General features: G+C 37.2%; 1 protein-coding gene across 2 annotated transcripts in view; it reads left to right on the forward strand.

Annotated features, from left to right (window-relative positions):
• CERKL (CERK like autophagy regulator) overlaps nucleotides 1-16,816 on the forward strand; it is a 52,525-nt gene that overhangs the window by 32,495 nt on the left and 3,214 nt on the right. The window contains exons 4-12 of one of the 2 annotated variants that reach the window (XM_085066318.1): nucleotides 709-772; nucleotides 3,628-3,770; nucleotides 9,517-9,591; nucleotides 10,997-11,174; nucleotides 11,447-11,515; nucleotides 11,835-11,860; nucleotides 11,944-12,052; nucleotides 14,911-15,007; nucleotides 16,218-16,393. In XM_085066318.1, coding sequence (XP_084922444.1) covers nucleotides 709-772; nucleotides 3,628-3,770; nucleotides 9,517-9,591; nucleotides 10,997-11,174; nucleotides 11,447-11,515; nucleotides 11,835-11,860; nucleotides 11,944-12,052; nucleotides 14,911-15,007; nucleotides 16,218-16,393 — 937 coding nt within the window. The remainder of the gene's footprint in view (nucleotides 1-708; nucleotides 773-3,627; nucleotides 3,771-9,516; nucleotides 9,592-10,996; nucleotides 11,175-11,446; nucleotides 11,516-11,834; nucleotides 11,861-11,943; nucleotides 12,053-14,910; nucleotides 15,008-16,217; nucleotides 16,394-16,816) is intronic. The other variant, XM_085066319.1, reaches the window with a different exon arrangement.

The raw sequence follows: 16,816 nt of genomic DNA on the forward strand, positions 1-16,816 counted from the left end.
TCATGTCAGTCAGCAAAAATCTTTGATGGGTGGCTGCAGCTGGGCTGTCTCTTCTGGCAAAGCTGCCCTAGAAAATGCTAAATGTAGTTATGATGCTTTGTGCCATCTGTAGTATGCCAGTTTATCCTGTCTTCACTGGCATTTACAGTACTATATAGGGTATCAGCAAACACAGAGACATCAATGTGGAGTGACAGATTCATTTCCTCCAGAGGCTATGAACTCTGGTGTATACTTGTGCCACCTTCCTCTGTGTGTTTTATTCTGTTGTCACTGGTATTTGGCTTGATTTCATACTTCTGTGTTTAACTCCTCTTATTTTTGATTTAGCAATTTGCATATCCTAACACAAAGGCAATTAAATTTGATTGATCCTGAAGTAATTCGATCTTAACTGAGGATGTGCTTATTTTCCTGAAGTTTACCAACTGTGTCAGTGCTAAAACTTGCGTTTTGATGCAACAAACATCTTCTTGAATTATCTGAATTTAAATGCACTAAATAGCCATGTATCTGATAGAAGCCGAATTTTAATGTTTGGGCTTTTAGCTAGCATAACTGTAAAATATAACTTCTCATACTTTCAATGCAGTAATAATTAAAAAAAAATCTGCATAGAATTACTCTGTGTTCCTTATGTTAGATGGGCAAAATAATTTAAAACCCTTTAAAATTACCTAATCTGCTGATAATTGATATTTTCCACAGTAACTGAATATGAAGGACATGCTCTTTCAGTACTTAAGGAATGTGAGCTCCAGGCATTTGATGGGTAAGTTGGTTAGTGACTATGAGTTTTAGTAAACCTCAACATGTTATTTCTTATTTGTATTTCAATCAAAATTATGCTAGTAGGTATTTCATGACTTACTCTGTTTGTCATGTATATGAAACCTAAGAAAGTCAGTTTTCATTAAATACTTTGGTATTTATTAATTACTGACAATATATGTGTATCTTAGATTCATAAATAATGGTAAATAATCATAAAGCTTTCTGAAATATTCTTCATGGGAGTTTTGCTCTCTGCATTTGTTAGAATATGAAGACAGAAGAAAAAGCCTGGATTGTATCTTCTTTCACAAACATCTTCTACACTGAATATTTGAATTGTTTCATCTTTGGGTAGAGTCACTGGGAACTTCCCCTGTAAGACTTCTCTCCAGTAGCCAGATTAGGGGCAAACAGGAGCAGAAGCTGGAAGAATATAACCCTTAATGTGATGCTAGGATGTCTGAGGTGAAAAAATCCCTGTCCTTTCTAGAACAGCACTTCTGTAGCTCCTTTTGGGCACTGTTTGTGGTGGTAAGAGGTGAGGTATTTTTGTGCTGTTCTGGCATGCCTTGCCCAGGCTGGGCAGCAGCTGGAGGTGGGCTAGGTGTGGACTGAAGGCCATGCCTGTGTGCATTAGTCTGCTGCTCTAATCAGCACCTGCCTGTCAAGTGCTGCCTGTCTCAGACTGGCAGAAACCTAAGTCAAGTAAAAATGTAGAAATGGCAAGACAACTTTTTTTTTGTTGGTTTTTTTTTTTTTAATTAATTGCCATATGTAAAGAGTACAGCAATGTGCAATTTCTGAGCTTGATTTTCTCTCTAGGAGAGTTATGGTTCCTTACATGTTAACAGCATCTGAAGTAAACTGAAGCTTATGATTTGCAGTAGTTAACTGGAAGTTTATATTTCAGTACTTTCTGTAAGCAACACTTCTATGTGTTAATTCTTTGTCAAAGCTGTTTGTTTGTATATATAATTTCTTTTCTCTGATTTCCCCAGTTACCATTCTATTTTGAAATACAACAGGCATATATCTTGCATACTCTAATTTTTTTGCTATCCACTTTTGTTTTTTAGGGACACTGAAAATTCAGGCACTCTGTCAATTTGGCAGCATGCTTTTCCCCCTGACGTGTGGCTGAGCTTTGGTGACAAATAGAGAGACTGCATTTGTGATGCTGCTATCTCAGCTGGGTTTTCCTGTTTGTACAGTGACAGAAATAAACAATGTCCATGCATGTATTTCTTCCCTAGTCAGGAGCCTAAAGTATTAAGGATATTTAGAGTAGCCTGGGTTAGTCAGACCTTAATGGATAGTTGATTAAGAAAGTTGCATCTGGTGGTTGAATAGATGTTTCTTCCTCTCAGTAGCCTTCCTCGAGGTCTAAGTAAAATTTGTTTGCTCAAGACATTCTACTCCTTATGCATAGCAGGTTCTCACTGATTAGCATTGGAATCCCAGGTCCCTGATGGTATCTCTGTTTCCAGCCAAAAAGGCAGCTCTTGATGATTAATGCTAAAATAATAAAATTCAAAATTAGCAGCATTTTCATGTTATTCCTTGGACTCTTCATCTACACAGCTCTTCAAAATCAGAGGAAAATGGATCTGTTTTCAAAATTTTTAATAGCCAGAAGACAATCCACACAAGTCCTTCTGGGTATACAGTTTATCAGACTTCAAAGATTAACTGTTTTTGCTACAGTGACAGAAAATTTTAAGCCTGGGAATAAACAAAAAATGAGTCAAAAGACAGATGATGATTCCTGATTGTGAGCAGGAAGAAAATGTGCTTCAAAGTTTTATATTCTATTCTTCAAGCTATATATTGTATTTTTTATTTAATGTGGCAATGTTTAGCTAGATAGAGGAGAGGTTCCTAAAAGTTTGAGATTAAAAATCAGCTTGGAAATAATAACTGTAGGAACTAAAGAAAAATGTTAAAGGATATGAGGTAATTAAATTTAAACACTTAAGAACATTAACAACGTAATGAGTTTTATCTTACAAAGATCTGAGCAGTTTTACCTGGTTGAATTACTGGACATAGTTTCACAACTGCATTCATACAGACATATGAAATGAATGTAATTTAAGTGAATGCCTCCTGAAGTAACTGACACTTCTGTCATAAATGCCTGGAATGTATTATTACTATTCTTATCATTAAAATATGTTTACTAATTTGGAGAATCGCTGTAATAGGTACTTAAATAAACAAAAACAAGGGAAGAAGAGGTTTGCTGTAACAGAGCTTTTACAGACAAATGCATTCCTCTCTATAGCCACAGCAGGTGGGAGTTTAATTATGTGCTCCAGAAGCAGTGATTAAGTACCTTTGTGCAAAGGATTGCTGGCACTAGGATTTTATACCTTGCTAAATCCCTCAACTGCCTGCATAGTGTGTGAAAATAGCTGTTTTCCAGTGTTTTTTTATTTTATTGTAGTATTTGGTGAGTTGTTATTGTAAGGGCAATTAAAAGGCATTGGAGTATTTGTATGGGTCAGCACTGAAAGATGTAAAGAGCTTTTCCACTGAGGCACTTAAACATATATTTGGTTTTTGCATCTTACCAGTTCATGTGCATTATGTGTGATAAGGTGAGAAAAACTTTGTAAGTCGTTAAATATATTTACTGCTACTCAGATAGAAAGCAGAAATAAGAATGCTTAAGGAACATTCAGGTAACTCACTGATCTGACAGTGAAACCCAAGCTTGTTGTTAAAGAAAGGGTGTTTTTTAGCTATTTGAAGTATCATTATGTATATGGTGTGGCGTAGCTGCCTTCCACTTGTTTGTTCAGCTATGGAGGAGTTTGTTTTGAACTGTTTGGCATTTTTGTTTTGTAACAGGGTCGTTTGTGTTGGTGGAGATGGATCTGTCAGTGAAGTTGCTCATGGGCTACTGCTTAGAGCCCAGATAGATGCAGGAAAAGACACAGACTATGTATCAAAGCCTGTCAGAGCACCGGTTCCTCTCGGTGTCATACCAGCAGGTGAGAATGAAAGGTATTGTTACATTTTGTTAGTCATCTGTTTAAAGTCTCTCTGGCATATTTTCCAGTTTTGGCTACTAAAGGCAGTTCTTGACGATAAAGCTTCAGTTATGTAAGTGAGCTATTGAATAAATGTCCTAAATTTGTGATTTATGTTGATTACAAATGACTTGATTTTAAATTGCAATGATAATTTATAGTAATGGCACAGATGAGCTCTTTGCCTGAAGGAAGAAGCTGAGAAAGAATAAAACTAAAGTAATTTTCAGCTGATACATGCAAAGATCAAGTTTCACCCTTATTTCCTGACACAAATTATACCAAATGAAAACTGCTTTTTAGATTTTCCTTTCTTGCATCTCCAGCTTTTTTGGTAGGATTCTCACTTGGATTCCTGCTTAGGATCTGTTTTAAAAGGGTGTCCCATAAATACATTTTGTGCATTATATTTAAAAAAAAAGTGTACACCAAACTGCTTAATTTCTCCTTTACTTTTACAGTCATGAAAATCTATCTCTCTTGAAAAGTCCTCTTGCACTTCTATTAACTTGTATCTTGTGGTGTGTTTTTGTTTGTTTGTACTGGGAGGTTTGTGTGTCCCTTCTCCTTATAGTTTCTGTATTTTGCCTTCTCCTCTCAGTTTTTGTATTTGCCCTTCTTGGAGTGTAAGTTTGCCCAGCAGGAAGGCTTTAGCAAGAACTATCATGGTTTAACCCCAGCCAGCAGCCAAGCCCCACATAGCTGTTCTCTCATTCCCCCTCAGTGGGATCAGGGAGGGAATCAGAAGGGTAAATGCTGGAAAACTCTTGGGTTGAGATAAAGAGAGTTCAATAGGAAAAGCAAAAGCTGTGTGCACCAGCAAAGCAAAACAAGGAATGCATTCACTGCTTCCCATGGGTAGGCAGGTATTCAGCCATCTCCAGGAGAGCAGGGCCCCATCACATGTAACAGTGGCCTGGGGAGACAAATGCCATCACTCCAAATGACCCCTTCCTTCCTCCATTCTATACACTGAGCATGGTGTCAGATGATCTGGAATATTGCTCTGGTCAGTTGGGGTCACCTGTCCTGGCTGTGTCTCCTCCCAGCCTCCCATGCACCCCCAGCCTATTCACCAGTCAGTCAGTACAAAAAGGAGAAAAGGCCTTGGCTCTGTGCAAGCTCTGCTCAGCAACAGCAAAAACATCTCTGTATTGTCCCCCCTGTGTTCAGCACAAATCCAAAGCACAGCCCCATAGTAGCCATTGCAAAGAAAGTTAACTACACCCCAGCTAAAACCAGCACAGTCAGTGTTGATTCTGGACTGGTATACAAATCACTTCTCTTGAAATGGAGAGAGGAGTTTTGGCATGACCACTACTCTCTGGTGTGGATGTTTGCTAAGACTACTTGATATAGTTTCTCAGATGATTTTAACTAGTAAGGAAAAAATTCCTACAGCCAGTTGAATAGCAAATCACTGGTTTTAGATTTCTACAAAAAAATGAAAAAAGGTGCAAGTCACTTTAAACTGAGCAAGCAGATTTTTAAATGCTTTGACTTGGTTTGCACATATAAAAGCAGTATGAAAACAGGGACTAGTTGCTTGTAAAAGAGCAAGATTGCATTAGCTTTTTCTCAAGTTAAAAACACTTGGTGAAAGTGACAGCAAAGACATGAAGCTAATGAATTTGGGTACAGAAGTTGGGCCATCATTTACCAGCTCAGTTACTCTGAATATCTCAATGGTGTTGAGACAGAATCTCTCCAGCACCTGACTCCATGTTGTGTGTTGGTCATTGTACTTCATCCTTGGTGCTAACTCTTCTCAATTTCTGACAAATATGGCATGATTAAAAAGGACCTGTTAACTGAAAATAAGTCCATAGTGCTTCTTACACAAAAAGGCATAGATTTTGTTAAAAGAGGATGAGAACAATTTATAAAATGATATTGTGAGAAACTCCTGGTAAGTTCTTAAAAATGATCTATTGTTTGCTTGATTTTCATATTGCTAATATTCCATGAGCTAGTCAGTTTGCAAACAGGGAAGTTTGATACTTGTTCTCATGAAGATGGAACTCTGGTCAGTTAACTTTTTTTCCCCCACTGGAAATCCACTGTACAAAATCATTAGGATTTTCCGGCCAAGTAGAAACAGCAGCTGTATTACAGGATAGTATTATGTGAGTGGCTTAAAATCTGGTTTTAGTCTCTATAATAAGTAGTTAAGACAGCATTTTGAACTTTCAATCATCTTGATGGGAAGGAAGATGCTCTTGAAACAATTTACCTCCTGAAGAGAGAGGTCCAGAGGGGAGTATGTTTTTACTAAAATACTCTACTGAGCTGCCTTATTGTGGTCCAAATCAAATGGCTGAGATGTGGGGAAGCCTGCAGTTGTACTGCTGGCCATTAGCAAGAGTGTTTGTTGCTATGGGAACTACTGCTAAGAAACTGTACGGAGGGGGGAACAGAGAAAGGGGAGGGGGAACTGGAAGGACATTAAAAAAGCTATCCAGTTGTTTCAAAACAAGAGACAATCTCTATCTGATGCCTGTGAACCTTTTGGTCCAAAGTGGTATATTTAAATAAATCCATGATTTCCAATTAATTCAGAAAATAAAATATTACTGAGGGACTGTTAATTCCTGTGATATTTCAGGCAAAGAACCAAAATGTTGATGCAGTTTTCATCAGAATTTTAGCTATGCTTGACTAGGAAGTCATTACATCACATTTATCTGTTTGGATGGGGGAGACATTAACAGCCTTATGAATATTCATGTCGTCTGGTTAATTAAGTTAATTGTACTGCAGAAGTGCTTGCACTTCCAAGGACAATTTTTTTCTCTACAATTTCTGTTTGGTACCTTCATCAGTCATGCTTTACATGACCTGCAGATACTCTGTTCTTGCAGAGATGCTTTTGCATTTTTAGTGGGAAGGAGGTTGTAGGAAGTTGTTGGTAATGTCAGGAAAATAGGTTGCTATTTTGAACAGAATTACATTTTTGGAGTAATAAAATCTTCTTTGTTTCTGTAAAAAGAAGCTGATAACAGAGATGCTGGAATTGCATGGATGAAACCTTTGTATGTTAAATTGAGTAGCTGGAGTGAGAACTAAAAATGTGATGAACTAATGTGTGAGGGGTACAAGCCCTGGGCATCAAAGGTTTTTAGTCTCTGAAGTAATATGATAGTGTTCAAGGGAACAGCAGTTATTGGTAAATATCTTGAGCTTGCACAGGGGGAAAAGAATACTTGGGAGTATGAATAATGGCATTAAAACCATTATTATTGAATCACCACTTAAATCAGAAAAGCTTGTATTTTTTATAGTTATACTATTTTATACTGTAATAGTTGTACTATTTTTGTATAACTTTTATAGATTTTGCTTTGTTTATAGGCTATGTGTTCTGGGTTTGCTTGTTTGTTTTGGTTTGGGTTATATTGGCTAGCATCTTGCTTGTATAGGACTTAGTTAATGAGGCACATTATTCAGTCATTATTGGGATCAAAAATGCTGTTAGGCATGTCCTAAGTGGAGCTTTTAGAGAATGGGATGGTATTTGCTCCCACAAAAACTGTGCTTGTTCTGCTTCTTCAGCTTGTGGAAGGGTGGATGTGGTACTAACATTTTTGAACACAGATAGAACCTGTGTTCTTTTATCTCCCTAGGATTCATGAACGGGTGGGATTTTGCCTTGTTTACTTCTTCAAATGTTAATGAGCTCCAAAGATTTAAGAGAAGGATGCAATTACTTGTGCCTATCCTGTTTAGTAGGAAGGAGATTTAAGTCTCATTAAACTCAGTTTGAAGATTGGTACTGACTTCAGCTGTGGTCATTTGGTATCTTGCTGCCATCTGCATTGATAAATTACTCTTAAATGAGGGTTGCAGCTTAAACTCCTACCAAGCTTGATTTTCCGAACTATATTCTGCCTTGTGCTCTTTTATTAGCCTCATCTTTAGTGAGAAGTAAAATATTTTTTTTCAGAATAATGACTTCTCTGTTTTGACATACAGGAAGTAAGCGTGATTTGCCTGACTCAATGCTCTGCTGCTTGTGTGTGATTTCCTTTGTTTTGGAGAGACCCCCACAACAGATGATAAGAGCTGTATAATTTTGATTAAAGGAAATAACTGAGTATTTTTGAGTTGCATCTTTAGCTACCTTCACTGGTAAAGCAGAACTAGTTGGATCTTAAACTCCTCAAGTCGTTCCAACATAAAATAGTGTTGGGTATATACTTGCAGTATTCTGTGAAGAATTGCTTTTTAGGTCAAATGTAGGGGGTTTTGTAGTTTTTGGATATCTGCTACCTTAATAGATACACCTCCCTTCATACAGTAGAAACTCAGAGCTCCTCTCTCTGATGTAATGGCAGCTTTCCATGAAGTCCTGAATTTCTTTCAGAGGCTAAGGTGCTCTAAGGACTAAACAGGTGACCTATGAGATTCCCAGTTATCTTACAATTTTTTATGTAGAGAAATTATTGAAAAAAATCAAAGATCTCTTCCTTAATGACATTAGAGCTTTGTGATTATGTACATCAGTGTTTGCAAATCCAACATTTTTTTTCTACCACTAGCATGACATCAAAGATAGCAGAATTTGGGGATAAACAAATTTTTTCAATGTAGTACATGATGCTTGAAAAGTGCTTATTTGAATAGTGAGTGCCCCTTGTTTGACATATGGTAGTCTTTCCCTCTCTTCTCTCCCCTACTTTAGAAAGACAAGTCATGCTTCCATAAAATTTAGAGCAAATTTAACATCCAGAATTGTCTATTGCTGCTGTAGCATATTAAATAATTCAGACAAGAAAATAACTGGAAAATCTGTGTGAGCTCATTTTTATATGGGAATGTTAGCTTCTAAACTGTTTTTTGTCATTTTTGTTCTTTTAATTAAACTGTGATTGAATTATTCATCCCTTAATCACTGATGTGAAGAAGTCAATATTCTGCCTGCTTGGTGGCAGGCCCTAGTTCTTTATTTTCCAGAGGCGCATTCTTGGCTCTGCTACTTGGCTAAGTAATTCAAGAAATGAGAAAAATAATTTTGAATTTTTTAAAAAACTATACCATTTAGGGAAGACACAACTGTTCCTTCTTGGTGATTTTAAAAATAAATTGATATTTAAATGTCAGCTGATACACACATGTTTGTCAGATGTCACATTCTCCCTTCTCTGTTTCTCAGTCATTGATAAGTTCTTATTTGTGAAGCTGATGTGTAATAATTAATTTTATTCATTATTACTTCTAAGAAGCTAAAATGTAACCTGCAAGAAGCACAGCAGCTATCTTTGACTAGATTTAGCATAATTTTTCCTGGGAAAGGTGCTCTTCTACACTGTCTGGGTATTATTTTGCCAACTTAAAATTGTTCCCCAAATATATCTTATTAGATAATCTGCCTTCTAGTTCCTCAGTACAGCACTTGGGTATATAAGAGGTGATTATTAAGGAGATGGCTAAAAAAAACCCCAAACAGGCAATTTTTTTAAAAGCTTGTTTTTCCCCTCCAGTTTGTTATTTATGGCATTTATGAATGAATTTGCAAAGATTTTATAGACCTCTGAAAGTTTTAAAGACTGTAATTGAATACTATTCAGCATTTCTGCTCTTAACAAGACAATTCATGGGGAGCCTTTGTTTTTTGAAAATGCACTAATTAAAAATGCTGTATATATTTGTTCTTATTGTTGTTCTGTATCTCTCATATTTTCACAGCAGGTTGTGTTCACTTTTACAGGAACCACTAATATTTTGGCCCATACACTCTATGGTATTAAACATGCAGTGACTGCGACGTTGCACATTATAATGGGTAAATATTTTTACATTCATTACCCGATTTTAAATAATAAAGCAGCCTTTAGTTTGTTCAGTAAAGGCATAGCATTATGCTGTGCCACTGTAAACTATATTGTAAGGCTTTTAAGCCCAAATGACTGTATTCTGGTTTAGAGTGGACTGGAAAGGTTATGATTCTTTGAGTAGAGTTCATTTAAGCAAAGGTTTTGGACCTCATCTTCTGGAAACAAAAATCTGCCATGGACTAATGTCTGATTTTTGCATTCATGCCCTACTACTGCTGTTCTTTTAATGCAAAAAGTAACGTTTTCCAGACTAGATTGCGTGAATAGTTTTACTCTGTGTGTGTTACTATGCCATGATTGGTTGCATGATCCTTTGATTATTTTAATTTCATGTACCTGCTGAAGACAATAGGAAAACACACCAAACACCTGAGGAAGTGATTAGGGTTGAACTTCTCAGGAAGTATTGTCATATTTCTGAGAAAGTACTATTCATCTTTTTAGGTCCAGGTGCATTTCTTTTAAATTCTAACAGTTTCTATAGGAAAGTTTTATTCATAGAAAAAACTGTATCACTTGCCATTGGGTCTGCACAATAAATGGGTTTTGAATGTGAAAATGTAATTATGCTAAAAGGAAAAACTAGGTTGCTAGTGCAAACATTATTTTTGGGTTTTAGGAAATATCAAATATTTAGGGCAATTTTAATATTACTCTTAAGGCAATCTTTCTTTAGGACTTTTTTTTAAATTAAAAAAAAAAAAAGAGAGAAAGGGGGAGGGTCCCTCTTGAATATCTCTTGTCTTGGTCTTGTTGTCTGTAGTGGAAGAGCTTTTGCTCTGTTTTTCAAGTAGTAATACAAAACCCTTTACAGGCAGAATCTAAACCTGTCTTTGATTAAAAAATCAAAGACACTGAATCGAATAGAAAATGCCCAGGGTCTGTTAAAAAAAAAAAAAAAAGTATAAATCCCATCATGAACAGAATTATATGTTTATATTTCATAGCTGTTAAACATGAATACATTTCAAACCTATATGTAAGAGTTCCCATATCTCCTCCAGTACAATGTTCAGTCATTACATATATTTGATAAAATGGTTGCAGAGATTTATGCAAATATTAGCAATATTACATTTTCTTTGATACTAGTTTTTGAAAATGAGCACAGAATTAAGAGTCAGACCCTTTGCAGCCTTATGAAGTAGCTGATTTTTTTTACCATAACTTCAACATTTTCAAGCATCTGAAATGACTACTTTGATAGAGTATTAATTTTACCTGGATTGATTCCGGTTTTGAGTCTGGAGGGTTTTTCCCCCTGCTAAAGTAGATGAAAAACAAATAGTTGTGTGTCATTTGAAATATAGATGTTGTTTCAATTTTTTCTCTCCTCTCTCTCTGAAATTTCAGGGCACATTCAAGCAGTAGATGTGTGTACTTTCAGCACTCCCAGCAGGCTGCTGCGCTTTGGGTTCTCAGCCATGTTTGGGTTTGGGGCGAGGACTTTGGCTCTGGCTGAGAAACACCGCTGGATGCCCTCCAGTCAGAGGAAGGATTTTGCTTTCCTCAAAACACTGGCAGATCTCAAGTATGCCATGAGATGTTATGCTTTTCTAGTATCTCTCATTTTCTTGAGGAAAGTGCAATAATTAATGTGGTAAAAATACAGACAGCAGTGGTTCAGCTATCTTAACTGCTGACAGATTTAACTCAGATGTGATGCATATCCGTCTTACAAGTTAAAGAGGAGATCAGTTCTGTACATTCAGAATCTCTTTAAAATCATCTTAACTTCGATAAAAGTCTGTCTGACAGTCAGAATATTGGTTTACATCATAGTAAATATCAATGCTTTTCTAGGCCAGAGGAATGCGAATTATCATTTCTACCTCTACAAATTCCACAGGAAGACTCTCATGAGAAGGATGGGTAAGTAAAACCAAATCAAGCAATTCCAAAGCTACAAAAGTGTGGATTTGAAGATAAAATTGTACAGATTCTTTACTTTGTTCTAATTTAATCAACAGGTGATATAATTTTTAAAAAATTATTTTGACAACTGTAAACTTGTACACATTTTATAGTGTTCCCTGCAGACTACAGAGGATTTTGTTACAAGGTGGTCTTCCACTCCCTATTACTGATTTGTTCAATTCCACTAATATGTTACTCTTTTTCTAAAGTATGTGTTGCTTAAATGCGCAAAAATGACTTCAATTATTTTACCTATGTGTTTCCACCCTTTTAGAAAGAAGAAAGAGAGAATTAGAAAAGGTGAGTTTCTGCTTTTAGGGTTTTTCGAAACGAACTGTGTCTGATTAACTGGAGTTAATATAGAATTACTCTGTTATATTTAGGTAGCAAGGATCAATGGCAGAAAATTCAGGGTCACTTCCTGAATGTGAGCATTATGGCAATCCCTTGTCTGTGTTCAATGGCACCAAGAGGCTTGGCACCTAATACGAGGTCAGTATGGGTTTAGAGAATTAGTCATGTCTATAAATTCTGACATCTTACCTTAAGACCTTGGCTTTTCCGAGAATATGAGCCTATGTTTAGGTAGTCTAGTCCCTCTGCAGTGGGGGAGGGAGCATGGACTGCAGCAGACTCGATAATCCCAGGAATTGTAATCAGTTTTTGGATCAGGCAAATAAGGTCAAGCAGTCTAACTAGAATTATGAGTGGATAATTGCTGTGATTAAATTAGTTGGCAAGTCTGACTTAAGTAGTAGTCATCGAGCAGTCATCTGTCATAGGATTTGGCTTTATGGGGAAACTTCACCCTTGGATTTTATTTTAATTTTTTTCAAATATAAAAGTGACCCTTGTCTTCTGCTCTACAGCCAGCAAAAATGAAATATGAGTCTTTCTTAAGTTACTAAGGATTAAAATTCACACTTGGCTTTTTCTCCTAATTTTTTTTTTTTGTTTTGTTTCCCGTGAACTTGAGAAATGCAGTTTCTACATGCAGGTTTGGGGACACAAAGGAGTATGTAACCTGGTTGTTGACATTGACTCATTTTGCCTTTAGCTCCTTGTTGAGAGCCTGCTTTGTGGTGACCAGAGCTGTTATTAGGTGATAAATATTTGTACTTGTATCCAGCTGGCAATTAAGCAGAATAGCAAGCACAAACTTTGTAGTTGTACCCAAAATACAACAGGCTCCCTCGAAAAAGAATGCAGAGACTTGTGTGTGTGCATGAGTGTGCACCAAAAAGCCCCTGAACACTGGAAAGTTTATGGAATGAGTGTTGTTTCATTAGATTGTCACGAGGTGAAATTAGAGAACAATTGATGAGGTATTTTTCTTCAAAATTACTGGTTTATGTAGTAGAATTTGACTTCTTCGAAACAATGTAGAACCAAATTATCCATTATTAAACTCAATGAAGTTTTCTTTGCTACCAGGGTCCTGCTAATCTCATACTCCTCAAGATAGTGCTCTGATGCTGTGCCCTCTTAGGAACTTCTTCTGCATTTAGGGTTTTTATGTATCAGCCACTTGGAAAATTCTGATGAGAATTTTAGTTTTGCTTTCTCTTTCCATCTGTTCTGCCCCATTTCTCAGTGACAGAGAATTTTATGACAACTCCGTGCAATTATTGAAGGTTTGAATGAGCCAGTTTCCCTCCCAGTGTAGCTGCTCAGTGGGTTTCCCTACTTTTTTTATGTATAAGAGCACCCTTTGTTCTTTCATCTCTTTTTAAAGATAATTTCCAAGTGCAGTCAGCTAGCAGAGTAGGAATGGTAGACTCCTCAGACAGGAGCTTCATTTGTCATAGTGAATAGCATATTGACTGTAATCCTTTTCAGGGTGAGAAACAGAAATGTTGCACTGACTGTTAGAGACTCAAGAACTCATCTAGTTTTCTTCTCGCGTTTTCCCCAAGAGGTTTCTGCCGTGTGAAGGCATTTGAAGGGGGATGAAGGCTTTAACTGCCTCTAATGCCAGTTACGCTGGTCTGAATTTGCAGAAACATGTCCAGATACATGTAACTGTCTGTGCTGTGTGAGCCCTGTGGGATGTGGTTTTCACAGCATAGGTTCACTTCAGATGGGGCTTTGCTGCAGATAGGGCATTCTAGAGAATTAATGAGAACTTTTTGTCATTTCTGAAGATGAAAGGCCTTAGTGCTGAATACCCAGTAGTCTCCTGTGCCCTTTTATTGAAACAAATATCATAAGGAGGCAACTTTTTAAATGTCACCATCATTCTTTTCTGAATCAGCAAAGCAGTGCTGTGCCAGGTCACTTGTCTAATGTTTATGTAACAATTACCCTCCCAGGTAATGCTATTATCACAGTCTGAGAACATTCCTGATGCAGTTGTTCAGTAGCCATCTGAACTATCACTACCGGTGCTGCTAGGCTGGAAGACATGTTTTTAAACACTCTTAAGATATATTCCAAACATACATGCTGAATAAATAAATAAATATGTGTATGCACATATATGCAGAAGATAGGAATCTCTCATCATCTCTATCCAGAAGGCAGGCTCAGCAGGGACTGCCATGTTCGTCAGATATTCTTGAACACTGATTTGTCTCTGTAACTCAGATGGGACTTAGGCATGGTTGCATGGATATTCTGATTGTTAGCTTCTGTGTCTAGGTACATTCCACTAAGGAATGTGTGAATGGACACTGGCTCATTGTCTGACCCCAGTTCTCAAAGATGCCAAATACCAGGGTGACTGAATACTGAGAACCACTGAGCATCTGCACTGTACGGGCTCTTCTTGTTTAATCCCTAGTACATGGCTGTTGTATCTCGTACAAAATAGAACTGTAGAACTGCTAAGAGGGTGTGTATGGTGGCACAGCTGAAGATGGCACTCTTTGTTGGGGCAGCATGGGTGGGTGAGCCCATCTGCACTGGCTCTGTGCTGGGGATGCCATGGTGCACCATGGCAGTGTTGGTACAGCTCTGCCTCACAGCATTTATGGTAATTGTTACACTTTGCTGCAGAGAAAAGTAAAAACAGAAATTTGTGATCCCAAATGTTTTAAAACAATCTGTTAAGTAGAAAAGCAAGGTTTTCTTAGGTTGTACATATTGTGTTCAAGAAATTATGTATATTGATAAGGGACAACAATTTATTATTACAGTGTATGTTATAAATATATCAATGCTAAATAACTTCAGTGCATAGTTTATATTGATCTGTGGGGTGAGAGTCAGCAAGTTGATTTGAAAACCCATTGAGACTATTCTATTAATTTACTCTTGCAGGCTTTTTAAAATTTTCTTTCTAATCTAGGCTATTGAAGAGCCTGTTATACTTGCAAATTAATGAATTATGTTTTTGGTCTGCTTTTCAGGTTGAATAATGGAAGCATGGCTCTTATTGTTGTACAAAATACTTCTCGAGCAGAGTTTATAAAGCATCTGAAAAGATACACCAGTGTGAAGAATCAGGTAGTGTTAATTTCTTTCTAGTGATTATAAAAAGAACAGTTAATCGTGAAAGTAGACAAGCTGCAAGAGTTAATGTTAGCATCCTCATAAGGAGACTTAGCTTCCTGTCAGAATACATTAGCCCCTTTTTATCTGATTTTTTTTTCTTTTTTTAAATCACTAGACTAATACAGATTAGCCTATTTCAGTCCATCTGTTGTGGTTTAAATTGTGTTTGTGTTGTACCATAGTTTTATGGGTGTAAAGCCCTTTCACCACAATAAGGAAATGCATTGTGTGTCTGAATTTTGTATAGTACAGAGATCAAGAATTTAGAGCCTGGGGGGCATCATGCAACTCTGTCACAAATTGGTAAAGTTGGTAATTTCTGCAGGTCACTGCATGCCATGCTGGTACCAGTGGGTTGTGAGCACTGATTTTTAGCAGGTATGCATTCCATCCTGTTAGGAAGGTTTGCAGAACTGCCTTTTGAAATTGTAGTCATTATTCTGTCTTGGAAGAGAAAAAGCAAGCATTCAAACAGATCTTACTGCTGCCTAAAGACCCACTGCACGGCCCAGGCACACTGGTGCTCTTTCCAATGTTCTGTGATTTTGTGAAATCACTTTAACAGGAAAGTTTGGGTTTGAATTCACCTACAGTGAGAGAGTTGGGGGGAGAGATGGGTGACAATTCCAGCTGACAGAACTAGTGGCTGAATTTAGGAAATAGTTTAAACTTTCCAGTTATGCTTTTTGAGTCAGGCCTTGCTTTTCTCTCTGCCTTTGTATTGTAAGTCAGACAAGGAGATGTGGGCCCTCTAAGCTTAAGACAACCATTTACAAGAGTTCTAACTAGCCTGGTTTAGGACAAGATTACTGGTAATGATGAACAGAGCACATGAAAAAGTCTGCTCAGACATTCACATATTCTGGAAGTATTCCGTATGTGCAAAATATACCACCTTACCTGCAGATCGATGGAGTCCAATATGGGAATACAAAGGGAACACTACCCTTTTTTCTGAGGCACTATTTAGGAAAAAAACACAACATTAATATGTAAATGCTGGCTGGAATATATAATGGCTTATGTGGTCAAAGCTTGAGTTAAATGTTCCCACTTATGACAAAAAAAAAAGCCAGCTTTTAAATTTCAAGTAACCCATTTTATTCTAAGCTACCACCTCTGTCCTTAATCTTCATTTAATATCTATCTGTGTTTGGTTTAGTTCAATTTTCCCTTTGTTGAGACCTACACAGTTCAAGAAGTCAAAGTACAACCAAGGCTTAAAAGTGGACCTGATGCCAAAGAAAATATGTGTCTGAGTGCTGCCTCTGCAGAAGGAAATTACCCTTGGAATATAGATGGAGACTTAATGAAAGAAGCATCAGAAGTTCATGTTCGGTACGGTTAAATATCCCATTTAGGGACCAGATACCCATAACAGATTGGTGCTGCAATCTTAGATGTGTTACATCTCTGTATAGCACAGATGGCACCAAAGTTAGGTGTTTTAAATGCTCCTACAATAGAACTGCTGTGCACTGCAGGGTCTGGCCCTTCTGCCATCATCTGGGCCTCTGCCTGGTTGCCTTGTTTTCACCTTTGGAAAGGTTTCCTATAACCCACGTGGCCTTTCCATCCTGGTGCTTCATCAGCTTCCACTCCAGTTCTCTTCTTTCATGTTGCTTTATTACTTGTTTCTTCTTTCCTGCTGCTTAACCTGTTTCTTGGAGAACAGATATAGTTACTGTGTCTCCCACGAGGAGCTCCTTTTGGGACAAGGATTCTTCCTTGGAAAGCAGCATGTGTAAGGTTAAGAAAAAC

Source organism: Lichenostomus cassidix, chromosome 7 (genome assembly GCF_008360975.1).
Source record: "Lichenostomus cassidix isolate B80296 chromosome 7, HeHo_3.0, whole genome shotgun sequence".
Lineage (NCBI taxonomy): Eukaryota > Metazoa > Chordata > Aves > Passeriformes > Meliphagidae > Lichenostomus > Lichenostomus cassidix.